The sequence below is a fragment of the Calliphora vicina genome, chromosome 5 (assembly GCF_958450345.1).
Source record: "Calliphora vicina chromosome 5, idCalVici1.1, whole genome shotgun sequence".
Lineage (NCBI taxonomy): Eukaryota > Metazoa > Arthropoda > Insecta > Diptera > Calliphoridae > Calliphora > Calliphora vicina.
Genome location: NC_088784.1, coordinates 25,239,657 through 25,254,741, shown reverse-complemented (window position 1 = coordinate 25,254,741; position 15,085 = coordinate 25,239,657). Strand labels below are relative to the sequence as shown.

The 15,085-nt window shown below is 28.2% G+C and overlaps 1 protein-coding gene across 2 annotated transcripts; it reads right to left on the bottom strand.

Moving 5' to 3' along the window:
- Nucleotides 1-1,137: 1,137 nt before the first annotated feature.
- Mppe (Metallophosphoesterase) lies at nt 1,138-4,545 on the bottom strand. Of its 2 annotated transcripts, none has more exons than XM_065511404.1 (6): nt 4,093-4,545; nt 3,893-4,002; nt 2,817-2,916; nt 2,284-2,446; nt 1,717-2,221; nt 1,138-1,653 (listed from the first exon to the last, which is right to left on the bottom strand). In XM_065511404.1, exons 1-6 carry the CDS (start codon nt 4,116-4,118, stop codon nt 1,460-1,462), a joined length of 1,098 nt encoding a protein of 365 aa, XP_065367476.1. In that variant the 5' UTR covers nt 4,119-4,545; the 3' UTR covers nt 1,138-1,459. The 2 variants fall into 2 exon arrangements, with proteins under 2 accessions (XP_065367476.1, XP_065367477.1); XM_065511405.1 differs by having other exon boundaries at nt 1,717-2,194.
- Nucleotides 4,546-15,085: the final 10,540 nt, after the last annotated feature.

Below are 15,085 nucleotides of genomic sequence, written 5' to 3'. Positions count from 1 at the left end.
AGTTAAACAAATTAAATAAATTGGCAACACTGGTTACATTGAACAATACACTGCGAAAAATTAATTATAATTGAAGTCCTTTTAAATGATACAGGGTGACACGGAATGAGCTATATGGTTTAAGAGGTTTATAACTTTTTTATTTATGCGATTATTATAATTTTTTATACCCTTCACCTTTTTACCTATTTTTGACCTATGTATATCTGGATCTAATGATAGATATTTCAAAGACCTTTGCAACGACGTATATAAGACCATAGTAAGATGGACCTACAATGGGTCAAAATCGGAAAAAATATTTTTAAATCCGAATTTTTTTTCTTCAAAAAAAAAAAAATAAATTTAAAAAATTAAATATTTTGTTTAAATTTAAAAAAAATAAATTTTAAAATTTAAAAAAAATAAATTTTAAAATTTGAAAAAAAATTTTAAATAATTCGAAAAAAAAATTTTCCAAAAAATTAAAAAACAACTGGAAAAAACAAATTTTGTTTACCTAAAGATATTTAAAATTTGTATTTTGAAGTATAATTTGGTGAAAGGTATATAAGATAGCTCTCTTACTTGTTTTAAATACAAATATGAATCCCCAAAGAAAACTGTCAGGAGCTGTTAAATCCGTTGGCATGTGCAGTACAGCTGACCTGTACTCTATCGTCCGATACCGTTGCTTTATATGGGAACAAGTCTAATGTACTCAAAATTCTCTGCAGCGGCGCCGTGATAGCCCAAGTTGTGTTGAACGTCTCCTTGTTTTACAATCAATTTCTTAACACATTGCTGGAAAAAGTATCTCAGTATTGTAATCGAAAGGTTGTTTATTTAAAATTGTCAGAACTTTTATATTTAATTAATTTTCTAGTAAAAATTCGATTTGAATATGTTTCTAACAAATTTTCTATATAAAAAATATCTAAAGACGAATTTTCAAAAAAAAAAAAAAAAACATTTCGGATTCGGATTATAAAATTTCTATTATGAATTAATGCAGCCAGATTCTGATAAAATTTATATTGAAAATTGTCTCAGAATCAGATTCTGATACATTTACTATTAGTTTTATTTTCCGAATTTTTCATACTCAAACTCCCTCTATTATCTATTCTAAGTATTTATGAATAAAAGTCTTGTAAATTTATGGTGTAAATTGGTTATATTTTTTTTTTATTAAATAAACAATTAACTACTTGTCTTTTCTAGAAATAGTATTTTGTTTAACACATTTTTCTTTAATAAATATTAAATAAATAAATAATTATAGATATTGTTAAGTCGTTGGAACTAATGTTATTTTTATATATGATTGTTTAAAGTCTAGTCAAATTGTTAATAAATTCGTTACATACACATAACAATATGTATTTGTATAATATAATAAGTACATACTTAAAAATTATTGGAATAATAAATATTTATATACTACTTGTATATATGTATATATATAGAGATTTTTTTATTAATATTCAGGTGTACTATTGTTAACGAGTTGATATTGAGTTTGACGTTTTGAGATTTTACGAAACGGACAACGAGTCATCATGCGAAATGTAAGTATCATGCAAAAAACGAAGAGTAACCAAAACACATAGACTAATAAAGATATAAAACGATTTGGTAGCCATAATACAGTATAACTGAGATCATAATTTTCTGCAAAAAATAAAACGAAAATAAATAAACATATTTTCAATATTAAATACTAGACTATCTTACCTAATACGGCATAACCCATGCCTATATTTGTTTTACCCATGCGATATGATGAAGTCGGCACCATTATTTCCAAATAACTGTGTTGTTGTTCCTTCATTTGCTTTAAATTGAAATGCTTGACGGTAGGTTCATAAAAACTAATTACCTTTGTGGAGGGATGTATAAATATACGAGATTCATGCCAATGGCCGGAAAATATAATATGCGGATCTAATTCCGTTAATATGGCTCTTAATAACGGTCCGCCACCAATAAGTATAGGTGCATGTGATAGACCAATGCGTAGCTTTTGTTTATTATTAAGTCTATCGGGATTTGTAAAATCCAGCATCATGCGATTTATTTTAAAGAAACGCAATAGATTATAGTCGAATATATCGCGTTGTGTAAAGGCCTCTTCAAAGCGGTGTATATTGAGATTCGATATATATTCACCATTCTCACCGCCAATATCATTGTCTCCCGGTATATGTATAAGCTGATTGAAAGGTGAAAGCATTTTAAACTTTATATAAGTTAAACTATAGTCTTAAGGTGATTTGTTGTGTGTAAATAAGAAATACCTACTCTTATATCTTCGTGAGTTTTATAAATACTGCGAAAACGTTGCACATAACTTTGGAATTCATCGGGAGATGCCACATTACCTTCATCCAAGAGATCACCCAAGAAACAGATAATATGGGGTTTGGTAAAGGTCAATGCTTGTTGAAAAGTTTTTTGTAAATATCTAGAAAAATAAATTGATTTATCAATGATACATTTTCTACAGAAAACTTATTATTTTATCAATTAAATATAGTTTATGGACGCCATGGAAAATAATGAAAAAAATATTTAAATAGTAAGAAGTTGATTTTTTGTCGCCGGCCATATTTTCCGAACTATGGGCCTCTGAAGTTGAAATGCTAATTTTATTTATAGCTCATTCAAAATTTATTTTAATAAGCTGTCCAATGAGGTATATATTGAACAAATCGGATAAAAAACAACAAAAAAACAACATATCCAATATTCGAACTTTGGATGGCCATAGAATTGGCTTTTAACTATTTTTTTCTATAGAAAACTTGTCCGTTTTAAAGCATTTTCCTTCTTACCTGTCAGAATCGTATCTGGCCACCCCACTGTAAAATGATTTATCATAAGTTAAGCCCAGCAGCTGTGGGTCTGCTATTAAAAGCATACGAGTGCAGTTATCTAAAAATAAGAATGTAGGGCATTTAGTCATTATTAATACAAATTTATTATACACAGAAATTACAGTAAAAACTCTTTATATGAAAAATTTCTGAAACCCATTTTGAAATCCAAATAAAATCAAATTGAAAGCTTAGTATATGTGGAATTACATTAGCCCCATATTCGGCATTTTATAACAAAGACAAAAAGTGGGATTTTTAATAAATGTCATATCTATTGAATGCGGGTTTTTAATAACTTATATGTAATTTTGAAGGGTACATATCTGCCATTTATTCTCACTTTGTTATTGAACATTTTATTGTAAGTAAATAAGTTTTTTTTGCTTCGAAAATGTCGAATTTTGTGCCAACAAATCGTCATATGCGGGAAGTTTTGCTTTACTTCTTTAATTTTAAAAAAGTGCCGCTAAGTACATGGATTGCTCATCGAATCTTATGGTGAAAGTGTTTAATCGGTTTTAACTAGCGAATTTAGAAGTGTCACAGGTCAGCCAAAAAACTTTGAAGACCAAGAATTGGAGGCATTACTCCATGAAGATTGTTTTCAAACTCAACAAGAGCTTGCTAAATCATTGGGAATTACTCAGCAACAATTTCAAATCGTATGCGAGCAGCAGGATTCATCCAAAATTAGAGAAATTGGGCCGAGACCTAAATAAAAAATATTTTTAAACCAATTTTTTTTCACCAAAAAATATTTAAAATTTTTATGTTTAAGAATACTTTGATGAAGGTTATATAAGATTTGGCACAGCCGAATATAGCTCCCTTACTTGTTTTAATTTATTATTTATTTCCGATATTTCGATACTCCATTGTGTAGCATATTCAAGGAAAATTAACAATTCAATTTATTCCAAATTTTGTCACTTTCACAACTTTTCAGAATACACAGGTAAGTAATTTCTTTAATTCATTTAAATCAGACCCATCTATCGAGTTTTCACTGTAACGCACTTTTACAAACTTACCCAATTTGCAATTGATTTCTTGCCAAGAAGTTCGATTAAAGTAATAAATGAAAATTTCATTATAAGCGCCTAATAATAACGTAAGAAGCAAAAGGGTTCTTGTAACTAATCTGCAAGTAAAAAAAATCAAATCATAATTAAATCAATAATCAATCATTTCACTTAAAGAATTCATCCAAAAAAATAAAATACCCACTCACCTATTAGCAAAACGCATAGAAGGCATTTTATGTTGTTGCTGTTGTTTAAGTGTGTGTTTTTTTTTGTTAGAAGCAAAAAATAAAATGCTTTTATTAAAACTGCATTTCTGTTCTTGCGATTTCAGGCCATTTGTGTTCCCTTGTATTGTTGTTTACCACTGGTCGGTCTGCTGTCATAAATTCATTTATCCACATCATTGTATACAAATAGTCACATTATTATGTCAGCATTAATTTAATTAGCAGACGCTAAGGGGTTTTTGTTGTTGACACATCTTCTATGGGGTTTTATGGATTGACTTTGTTAACTTATTTAAAACATTTTATTGCACAATGATATGTTACACACATTTAGTGCGAAATTATATACTTTTTATTTTTAGTTTAGCAACAAATTAAATAAAGCTATAAAAATACTAAAATTTTTGACTGATTTTGCCTGATTGTTGTTGGTTTGTGTTTACAAACACACTCAACATCTGTTGTTGTTTTTTGCTTGTGTCAAACATATGTGTTGTTAGAGTTGCCAACTTCGTATTACCGTTGTCAATCTCTGTGTACCAGTGATGGGATTTGAGGTACAATTGTGCCATTTTTGTCACTGTCACGTTTTGAGTGCCACAATGGCACAGTCGCAACTTTAAAGCGATCATAATTTCAAAAGTGAATGATTAACGGGATTTATGGCTAAAAACACAAGCAAATTTCATAAATTCTATTTCTAATCGCATTTGGAAAACAATAAATATAAATACTCAATATATCAATTGAAAAAAATTAAGATACGTTGTTTTATTGAAATAAAAGTTTTTAATCCGATCGATTTTGTTTTATGTATTTCTGATTTTAATTTGACAGCGTTTTTGATATTATAACAAAAGTGAAGTTTTTGGTACTGAAATTGATTAAAAGTTTTAGAAAAAAAAATAATTACAAAGAAATATCAATTTCAGTTTGAAAACTGATAGTGGTTTCATTCCGAATGCAATTTTTGTTTTACTTTTTTTTGAAGAAGTGAAATACGGAATTAATTCCACTTTTCCATAGAAAGGGAATTGTGTGACAGGACAAAATATATCGTTTTATAATTTCCTTATATATTAGACTTTTTTGCTGAATTTTCTAGGCATTTATTTACCATATTTTCATATTCCGGTAAGAAATTTGAATGGAGGCTAGGTACTAAAAAACGTTATATTCGAAAACATGTACAATAAATAAAAAAATAAACTATTTTGAATGAACGTTATTGACTCTACTCTTGCAAAATTTTGATCTTGATATTTTGCTCTAGAATTTTGTGGAAATTAATATTTTTTATAATTGAGCTTAAATCTAATCTAAGTCTATATAAAAAGCCACGATTAAAGCTAAACAAAGACTATATAAAGAGCCACGATTAAAGCTAAACAAAGACTATATAAAGAGCCACGATTAAAGCTAAACGAAGACTATATAATGAGCCACGATTAAAGCTGGTCTAAGACTACATAAAGATCCACGATTAAAGTTAATCTAAGACTATATAAGGAGTCACGTTTAAAGCTAATCTAAGACTATATAAGGAGCCACGATTTAAGCTAATCTAAGACTATATAAGGAGCCACTATTAAAGCTAATCTAAGACTAAATAAGGAGCCACGATTTAAGATAATCTAAGACTATATAAGGAGCCACGATTTAAGATAATCTAAGACTATGTAAGAAGCCACGATTAAAGCCAATCGGAAACTATGTATATAAGGAGCCACGATTAAAGCTAATCTAAGACTATGTAAGAAGCCACGATTAAAGCTAATCTAAGACTATATTAGGAGCCACGATTAAAACTAATAGAGGCTTATATAAGGAACCACGATTAAAGCTAAAGGAGGACTATATTCAGAGCCATGATTAAAGCTAATCCAAAACTATATAAGGAGCCACGATTAAAGCTAATAAAGGACTATATACAGAGCCACCATAGAAGCTAATGTAAGACTATATACAGAGCCACGATAGAAGCTAATCTAAGACTATATAAGGAGCCACGATTAAATCTAATAGAGGACTATATACAGAGCCACCATAGAAGCTAATGTAAGACTATATAAGGAGCCACGATTAAAGCTAATAGAGGACTATATTCAGAGCCACGATTAAAGCTAATAGAGGACTATATTCAGAGCCACGATTAAAGCTAATCCAAAACTATATAAGGAGCCACGATTAAAGTTAATCTATGACTATATAAGAAGCCACGATTTAAGCTAATCTATGACTATATAAGAAGCCACGATTTAAGCTAATCTAAGACTATATAAGGAGCCACGATTTAAGATAATCTAAGACTATGTAAGAAGCCATGATTAAAGCTAATCTAAGACTATATAAGAAGCCACTAATAAAGCTAATCTAAGACTATATAAGGAGTCACGATTAAAGCTAATAGAGGACTATATACAGAGCCACGATAGAAGCTAATCTAAGACTATATAAGGAGCCACGATTAAAGCTAATTTACGATTATATAAAGTTTCACGATTAAAGCTAATTTAAGACTAAATAAAGAGCCACGATTAAAGATAATCTAAGACTATATAAGGAGCCACAATAGAAGCTAATCTAAGACTATATATGGAGCCACGATTAGAGCTAATCTAAGCCTAAATAAAGAGCTACTATTGAAGCTGATCTAATAATATATAAGGAGTCACGATTAAAGCTAATCACGTTACAAACATCAGCAATACAATGATGGTGTAGGGCAAAACAATTATGGTAACATTTGAATTTTAAGATCACAAGTTATATGATAATAACGTCAATTTTAACTTATCTGTTTTCAATTGCAAAACGTAAACTCTATTTTAAAGAACAATATCTAAGTAAGTAAATAGTTTATCTTAAGTTTTGTATTTTATTCATTTATTAATTGCCATCTTTTACAATTCCCAAATATACACTTTTCAATACGTTTATTGGATTTAGCTGTTGCCAAATGAATTGCTTTGCGAAAAAAAACATGTTAAACCAAATATTTGTTATTATATTTCAAATAATCTATTTAGTCTTCTCTAAATAAAGATTTTTAGGGATTTGATTTTTTGTAGCTTAATAAATAAAAAAATATATTTGAATATAACAAAAAATAAAAAGATATCTGATGATAACAACGTAAAACTAATAGAAAATTTTGAATAAAAAAAAAATAAAATAATAATAGTCCCTCACCATTTAAAACAGATTTGGTGATGTTGATGTTTTTTTTTTTTATAAAAATTTTCTATTTTGCAAAAACACACACAGCGTGTAGGAAAAACAAATACTCCTTTGCTCACTAGATGGTAGCTGGAAAATTTCATATGGGAATTGATATGAAACCAAATATATTTATACAGATCTGTATGAGGATGTATGTATGAAAGTATGCATACAGTGTATGAACATATGAAAAGAATATAAACTCTGTATATACATACATATGTATATAAGAATGTATACACCATTTCATTTGTATATATGTATAGGTTCATTTGTATCTCTGTTTGTGCCTCTTGTATGACATCAGGTGAATATTTCACGGAAACACTTTTAGCGTACTAAAAACCGTTATATTCGAAAATATGTACAATCATTTAAAAAAAAAAATAAACAATTTTGGGTACTATAGTCGGTTGTGATGAAGGCTATAGACTCTACTCTTGAGAAATTTTGATATTTTTTGCTCATGAATTTTGTGGAAAGTAATATTGTTTATAATTAAGATATTATGGATCGACTAAGCCACGATTAAAGATAATATACGACTAAATAAGGAGCCACAATTAAAGCTAATCTAAGACTAAATAAAGAGCCACGATTAAAGCTAATCTAAGACTAAATAAAGCCACGATTACAGCTAATCCAAGACTATATAAGGAGCCACGATTAAAGACAAATCTAAGACAATATAAAGATCCATTATTAAAGCTACTGTACGATTATATAAAGAGTTATGATTACAGATATCTAAGACTACATAAAGAGCCACGATTAAAGCTAATGTAAGACTATATAAAGATCCATTATTAAAGCTACTGTACGATTATATAAAGAGTTATGATTACAGATATCTAAGACTACATAAAGAGCCACGATTAAAGCTAATGTAAGACTATATAAAGAGCCACGATTAAAGCTAATCTAAGACAATTTAAAGAGCCACGATTAAAGCTAATCTAAGACTACTCAAAGAGCCACAATTAAAGTTAATCTAAGACTAAATAAAGAGCCACGATTAAAGCTAATCTAAGACTATATAAAGAACCACGATTAAAGCTAATCAAAGACTATATAAGGAGCCACAATTAAAGACAAATCTAAGACAATATAAAGATCCATTATTAAAACGATTATATAAAGAGCTATGATTACAGATGTCTAAGACTACATAAAGAGCCACTATTAAGGCTGATCTAAGACTAAATAAAGAACCACGATTAAAGCTAAACTAAGACTAAATAAAGAGCCATGATTAAAGCTAATCTAAGACAATATAAAGATCCATTATTAAAGCTACTCTACGATTATATAAAGAGTTATAATTACAGATATCTAAGACTACATAAAGAGCCACGATTAAAGCTAATGTAAGACTATATAAAGAGCCACGATTAAAGCTAATCTAAGACTATTCAAAGATCCACAATTAAAGTTAATCTAAGACTAAATAAAGAGCCACGATTAAATCTAATCTAAGACTATATAAAGAACCACGATTAAAGCTAATCCAAGACTATATAAGGAGCCTCAATTAAAGACAAATCTAAGACAATATAAAGATCCATTATTAAAACGATTATATAAAGAGCTATGATTACAGATGTCTAAGACTACATAAAGAGCCACTATTAAGGCTGATCTAAGACTAAATAAAGAAACACGATTAAAGCTAAACTAAGACTAAATAAAGAGCCACGACTAAAGCTAATCTAAGACTATATAAGGAGCCACTACTAAAGCTAACCTATGACTATATAAGGAGCCATGATTAAAGCTAATCTAAGACTAAATAAAGAGCCACGATTAAAGTAATGCAAGACTGTATAAAGAGCCACGATTAAAGCTAATCTAAGACTAAATAAAGAGCCACGATTAAAGCTAATGCAAGACTGTATAAAGAGCCACGATTAAAGTTAATCTAAGACTAAATAAAGAGCCACGATTAAAGCTAATGCAAGACTGTAAAAAGAGAAACGATTAAAGCTAATCTAAGACAATTTAAAGAGCCACGATTAAAGCTAATCTAAGACTATTCAAAGAGCCACAATTAAAGTTAATCTAAGACTAAATAAAGAGCCACGATTAAAGCTAATCTAAGACTATATAAAGAACCACGATTAAAGCTAATTTAAGACAATTTAAAGAGCCACGATTAATGCTAATCTAAGACTATTCAAAGAGCCACAATTAAAGTTAATCTGAGACTATATAAGGAGCCATGATTAAAGCTAATCTAAGACTATATAAGGAGCCATGATTGAAGTCATTCTAAGACTATATAAAGAGCCACGATTAAAGCTAATCTAAGACTAAATAAAGAGCCACGTTTAAAGCTAATCTAAGACTATTTAAGGAGACACGATTAAAGCTAATCTATGACTATATAAGGAGCCATGATTAAAGCTAATCTAAGACTAAAAGAGCCACGATCAATACTAATCTAAGAATATAAAAAGTGACACGATTAAAGCTAATGTAAGAATAAATAAATAGCAACAATTAAAGCTAATCTAAGGCTAAATAAAGATTAAAGCTAATCTAAGACTTTATAAAAAGCCACGATAGCGTGTGACTGTAATCGAGCTCCACTGATTTACAATCTGGCTGATCGGCTGAGGATTATTTTGCGGTACTGCTGACTGATCAATCGGAGATTTTAGCTTCAATCCTAGGTCTTTATACTTAATCATAATTTGTCTGGGGACTATGGAAAGTTGATTTCAACAGACAGATAGACGTTATTAAAAGACACTTCTGTCTATAAGGATCCTCTAGCTATACACTTTTTTTGGATCGCAAATAAATTTTGTAGAAATTACAAACGCAATGACAAATTTATATATACCCCTGCCATTCTTAGTGAAGGCTACAACAAATAATAAAATACGCGCACCAAACAAAGTGCATAGAAAAATGGACAGGAAATTGTGGCCAAGGAAAGCAATTTATTGTCGACATCTAAAACAACATATGGATGCATGATGTATATATCAAAACATTCACTCACTCACTCATTCATTCATTCATCTAACCAAACCATCCATCCATATACGACGACTATAAACATTGAAATAATATTCTAACATTGGCAGCACAATCTACACAATAACATGCCACCATAACAGCTTCCATCATAGTCTCCTGATGATATTACAATAAATGGTGATGATGCTGTAGTGGTAGGATGATGGGGTTGGGTGATAAAGTTGTTGGCACTGATGATGATGAGGAACAACTAGTAACTTCATGAAAAATAATGTTTGTAGCGTGAATAGATGATTAAACAAATACCAATGTATGGATATTTTTAGTACACAAATATGGCGAAAAATGCATAGATTCAGGATACATACATAGCATATCTTTGTATGGGTATGGGGTACATAAGTTTATAAAATTTAATACTTTTAGCGTACCATATGGGCCATGTTAAATTAGACAGTGATTTCTAATGCCTTTATCGAGTTTAAAAGAACTTTATTTATATACAGACATGATACATAAAAGTAGCTATGAGTTGGTACATAGTCTTCCAAATGGAGAAAACAAATCGTTCTTTGGTTGAATACATAAGCGATCACAGATTATCGTCCTTCTTCCATTTGATAAAGCAGTACTTAATACATTTTTTCGATGATACAACCGAAGTTAGTAAATAGTATTAAAAATACACTTTGAAAATTTAATAAAAAGTACTAAATAATTAATGTTTCTTCGTTTATAATTAAAAATAACAAATTTTTTAATTCAATTTACTTTAAAAATAGTACTAAAAATACTATTTTTTGTGTAAAAATTCATAAATTATAAAAAAAAGTATTAAAAAAAATGGCAAAATTTTTTATTCATTGAAATAAATGAATATCAAAGAAAAATTTTAAATTTCAAAGCTTTTAAAAATAGTAGTAGAAATACTACTTTTAGAAAAATTAAAAAAGTACAAAATAATCAATGTTTCTTCGATTAGAATTAAAAATAAAAAATTTTGTAACTTAATTTACTTTCAAAATAGTACTAAAAATACTACTTTTTGTGTAAAAATTCTTAAATTATGAAAAAAAGTATTGAAAGAAATAATGCAAAATTTGTTTTTCATTTAAATAAATGTATATCAAAGAAAATTTTTAAATTAGAAAGCTTCTAAAAATAGTAGTAGCAATACTACATTTTTTAAAAATTAAAAAATGCACTACAAAAATGTTTAGTGATTTATAATTAAAACTAACGAATTTTGTAATTTAATTTGCATTCAAAATAGTACTAAAAATACTACTTTTTGTGAAAAAATTCTTAAATTATGTAAAAAAAGTATTGAAAAAATAAGGCAAAATTTATTATTCATTTAAATAAATGTATATCAAAGAACATTTTTAAATTTCAAAGCATTTTAAAATAGTAGTAGAAATACTACTTTTTTTAAAAATTAAAAAAGTACAAAAAAATAATGTTTAGTGATTTATAATGAAAATTAATAAATTTTGTAATTTAATTTAATTTAAAAATAGTACTAAAAATACTACTTTTTGTGTAAGAATTCTTAAATTATGGAAAAAAGTATTGAAAAAAATAATTCAAAACTTGTTATTATTTAAATAAATGTATAACAACGAAAATTTTAAAATTTCAAAGCTTTTAAAAATAGTAGTAGAAATACTACTTTTTTTACAAAATTAAAAAAAGTACTAAAAAATAATGTGTACTGATTTATAATGAAAAATAATAAATTTTGTAATTTTATTTACTTTCAAAATAGTACTAAAAATACTACTTTTTGTGTAAAAGTTCTTAAATTATGTAAAAAAAGTATTGAAAAATATAAGGCAAAATTAGTTATTCATTGAAATTATTTTATGTCACAGAAAATTTTTAAATTTCAAAGCTTTTAAAAATAGTAGTAGAAATACTACTTTTTTACAAAATAAAAAAAATTACTAAAAAATAATGTTTCTTGATTTATAATGAAAAATAACGAATTTTGTATTTTAATTTACTTTAAAAATAGTACTAAAAATACTACTTTTTGTGTAGAAATTCTAAAATGATGAAAAAAAGTATTAAAAAAATAAAGCAAACATTGTTATTCATTTAAATAAATGTATATAAAAGAAAATTTTTAAATTTCAAAGCATTTAAAAATAGTAGTAGAAATACTACTTTTTTAAAAAATTAAAAAAGTACTAACAAATAATGTTTACTGATTTATAATGAAAACTAACAAATTTTGTTATTTAATTCATTTTCAAAATAGTACTAAAAATATTACTTTTTGTGTAAGAATTCTTAAATTATGGAAAAAAAGTATTGAAAAAATAAAAAAAATATTTTATTCATTTAAGCAAATTTAAAGAACATTCAAATTTTAAATTTCAATACTTTTGAAAATAGTAGTAGAAATACTACTTTTTTCAAAAAAGTTTTGAAAATTACTTATTAACACTTATTAATAATTTTATGTAGATTCCTATATTTTTCTAACCATTTATCAGGCAATCTGCCTCACTGTCCTCATTGTATACAAACAATAACAAATAACTTACAAATATTGTTATATAAACAATTTAAAATTTTCACTTTTGTTTAAAAATAATAATAATGCAACAAAACCCACGTAAAACTCGTTAGAATTATAAATGTAGAGTCCTCAGTCATAGTATTTATGTATGGTTTCATTCATCTCAATCCCTAGCTGCAAGTTACAAACATAGATGCTGGATTACAAGTATTATTTTTATTATTTTAATATTTGTTTAGCACAAGCAGCAACATCATTTTCATAGCTTAAGGGAGAAAATGCAATTCTACTAAATTAAAAAAGGGTTTTATATAAAAAATTATAAAAAAATAGCAGGAGGGTGATTAACGCATAAATTACTACCAAATTTACAAAAAATTCTTGACTCTCGCTCTTGACAATTTGGACCCTACGTGCCTCCTTAAAGTATGCAAAATAAACAAAACAAACAAAAAACAACAACAACATTTAAACGCATGTAGTTACGTGCATAATTTTGCTTAAAATTCTAGCAAAAAAAATTGTATAAAAATATTGTTGGCGTATAATGGAATGCAACAAAAAAAACAGCCATCAAAATATCTTTAGAATTCTTAAGGATACTTTTATTCCTAAAAATAAAAATAAGTAAAGAGTGCTGGAGCTGGAGAAGTAATAATATTGCAGAGCTGTAACAGTGCATCACAACCATCCATAAACAATAAAAATGCAATTTCATATTCATATTCTGTTAATTAGCAAACGAGGATTTCAGTTTTTTTTTGTGTTTACTCCTGTTAAGATGGTTAGGAAGAGCTAGGTAAGTGTCATACATTCCTATACTTGCTTCAAACTTATAGCAAAACCTTGGTTTAAACATACATTACATTATATTTTATACATTACTTCATTACAAGTGCTGCTTGCTTGCTTGCTCGCTCCTCGTGCTGCTGATTCACCATTTCAAGTGTCTCTCATGCAGGAAAAAAATATATAAAGGGTATTTTTCTTAAGCCTGATAGAACTTACGAATTGGTTAACTGTCAAACGAACTAAAATATGACTGTATAGAGAACAACGACTGAAGCTAATATCCGATGGAAGCCAAAATATGACTGTATAATGACCTCTGATTGTAGCTAAAATATGACTGGATAAAACCTCTGAGTGAAGCTAAACCCTGACTCTATGAAGACCTAAAATTGAAACTAAAATATGACAGGTTCTATTTCAGGTTCTATTGCAGGTTCTATTTCAGGTTCTATTTCAGGTTCTATTTCAGGTTCTATTTCAGGTTCTATTTCAGGTTCTATTTCAGGTTCTATTTCAGGTTCTATTTCAGGTTCTATTTCAGGTTCTATTTCAGGTTCTATTTCAGGTTCTATTTCAGGTTCTATTTCAGGTTCTATTTCAGGTTCTATTTCAGGTTCTATTTCAGGTTCTATTTCAGGTTCTATTTCAGGTTCTATTTCAGGTTCTATTTCAGGTTCTATTTCAGGTTCTATTTCAGGTTCTATTTCAGGTTCTATTTCAGGTTCTATTTCAGGTTCTATTTCAGGTTCTATTTCAGGTTCTATTTCAGGTTCTATTTCAGGTTCTATTTCAGGTTCTATTTCAGGTTCTATTTCAGGTTCTATTTCAGGTTCTATTTCAGGTTCTATTTCAGGTTCTATTTCAGGTTCTATTTCAGGTTCTATTTCAGGTTCTATTTCAGGTTCTAGTTCTGTTCTAGTTCTGTTCTAGTTCTGTTCTAGTTCTGTTCTAGTTCTGTTCTAGTTCTGTTCTAGTTCTGTTCTAGTCCTGTTCTAGTTCTAGTTCTGTTCTAGTTCTGTTCTAGTTCTGTTCTAGTTCTGTTCTAGTTCTGTTCTAGTTCTGTTCTAGTTCTGTTCTAGTTCTGTTCTAGTTCTGTTCTAGTTCTGTTCTAGTTCTGTTCTAGTTCTGTTCTAGTTCTGTTCTAGTTCTGTTCTAGTTCTGTTCTAGTTCTGTTCTAGTTCTGTTCTAGTTCTGTTCTAGTTCTGTTCTAGTTCTGTTCTAGTTCTGTTCTAGTTCTGTTCTAGTTCTGTTCTAGTTCTGTTCTAGTTCTGTTCTAGTTCTGTTCTAGTTCTGTTCTAGTTCTGTTCTAGTTCTGTTCTAGTTCTGTTCTAGTTCTGTTCTAGTTCTGTTCTAGTTCTGTTCTAGTTCTGTTCTAGTTCTGTTCTAGTTCTGTTCTAGTTCTGTTCTAGTTCTGTTCTAGTTCTGTTCTAGTTCTGTTCTAGTTCT

Bases quoted from the DNA above. Each gene is read 5' to 3' on its own strand.
- Mppe (XM_065511404.1), bottom strand. From the start codon at position 4,118: ATGCCTTCTATGCGTTTTGCTAATAG. The intron at 2,447-2,816 runs GTAAGAAGGAAA...TTATTTTTCTAG, and splicing joins GCCAGATACGATTCTGACAG to ATATTTACAAAAAACTTTTC. The intron at 2,222-2,283 runs GTAGGTATTTCT...ACTTATATAAAG, and splicing joins AAACTCACGAAGATATAAGA to TTTAAAATGCTTTCACCTTT.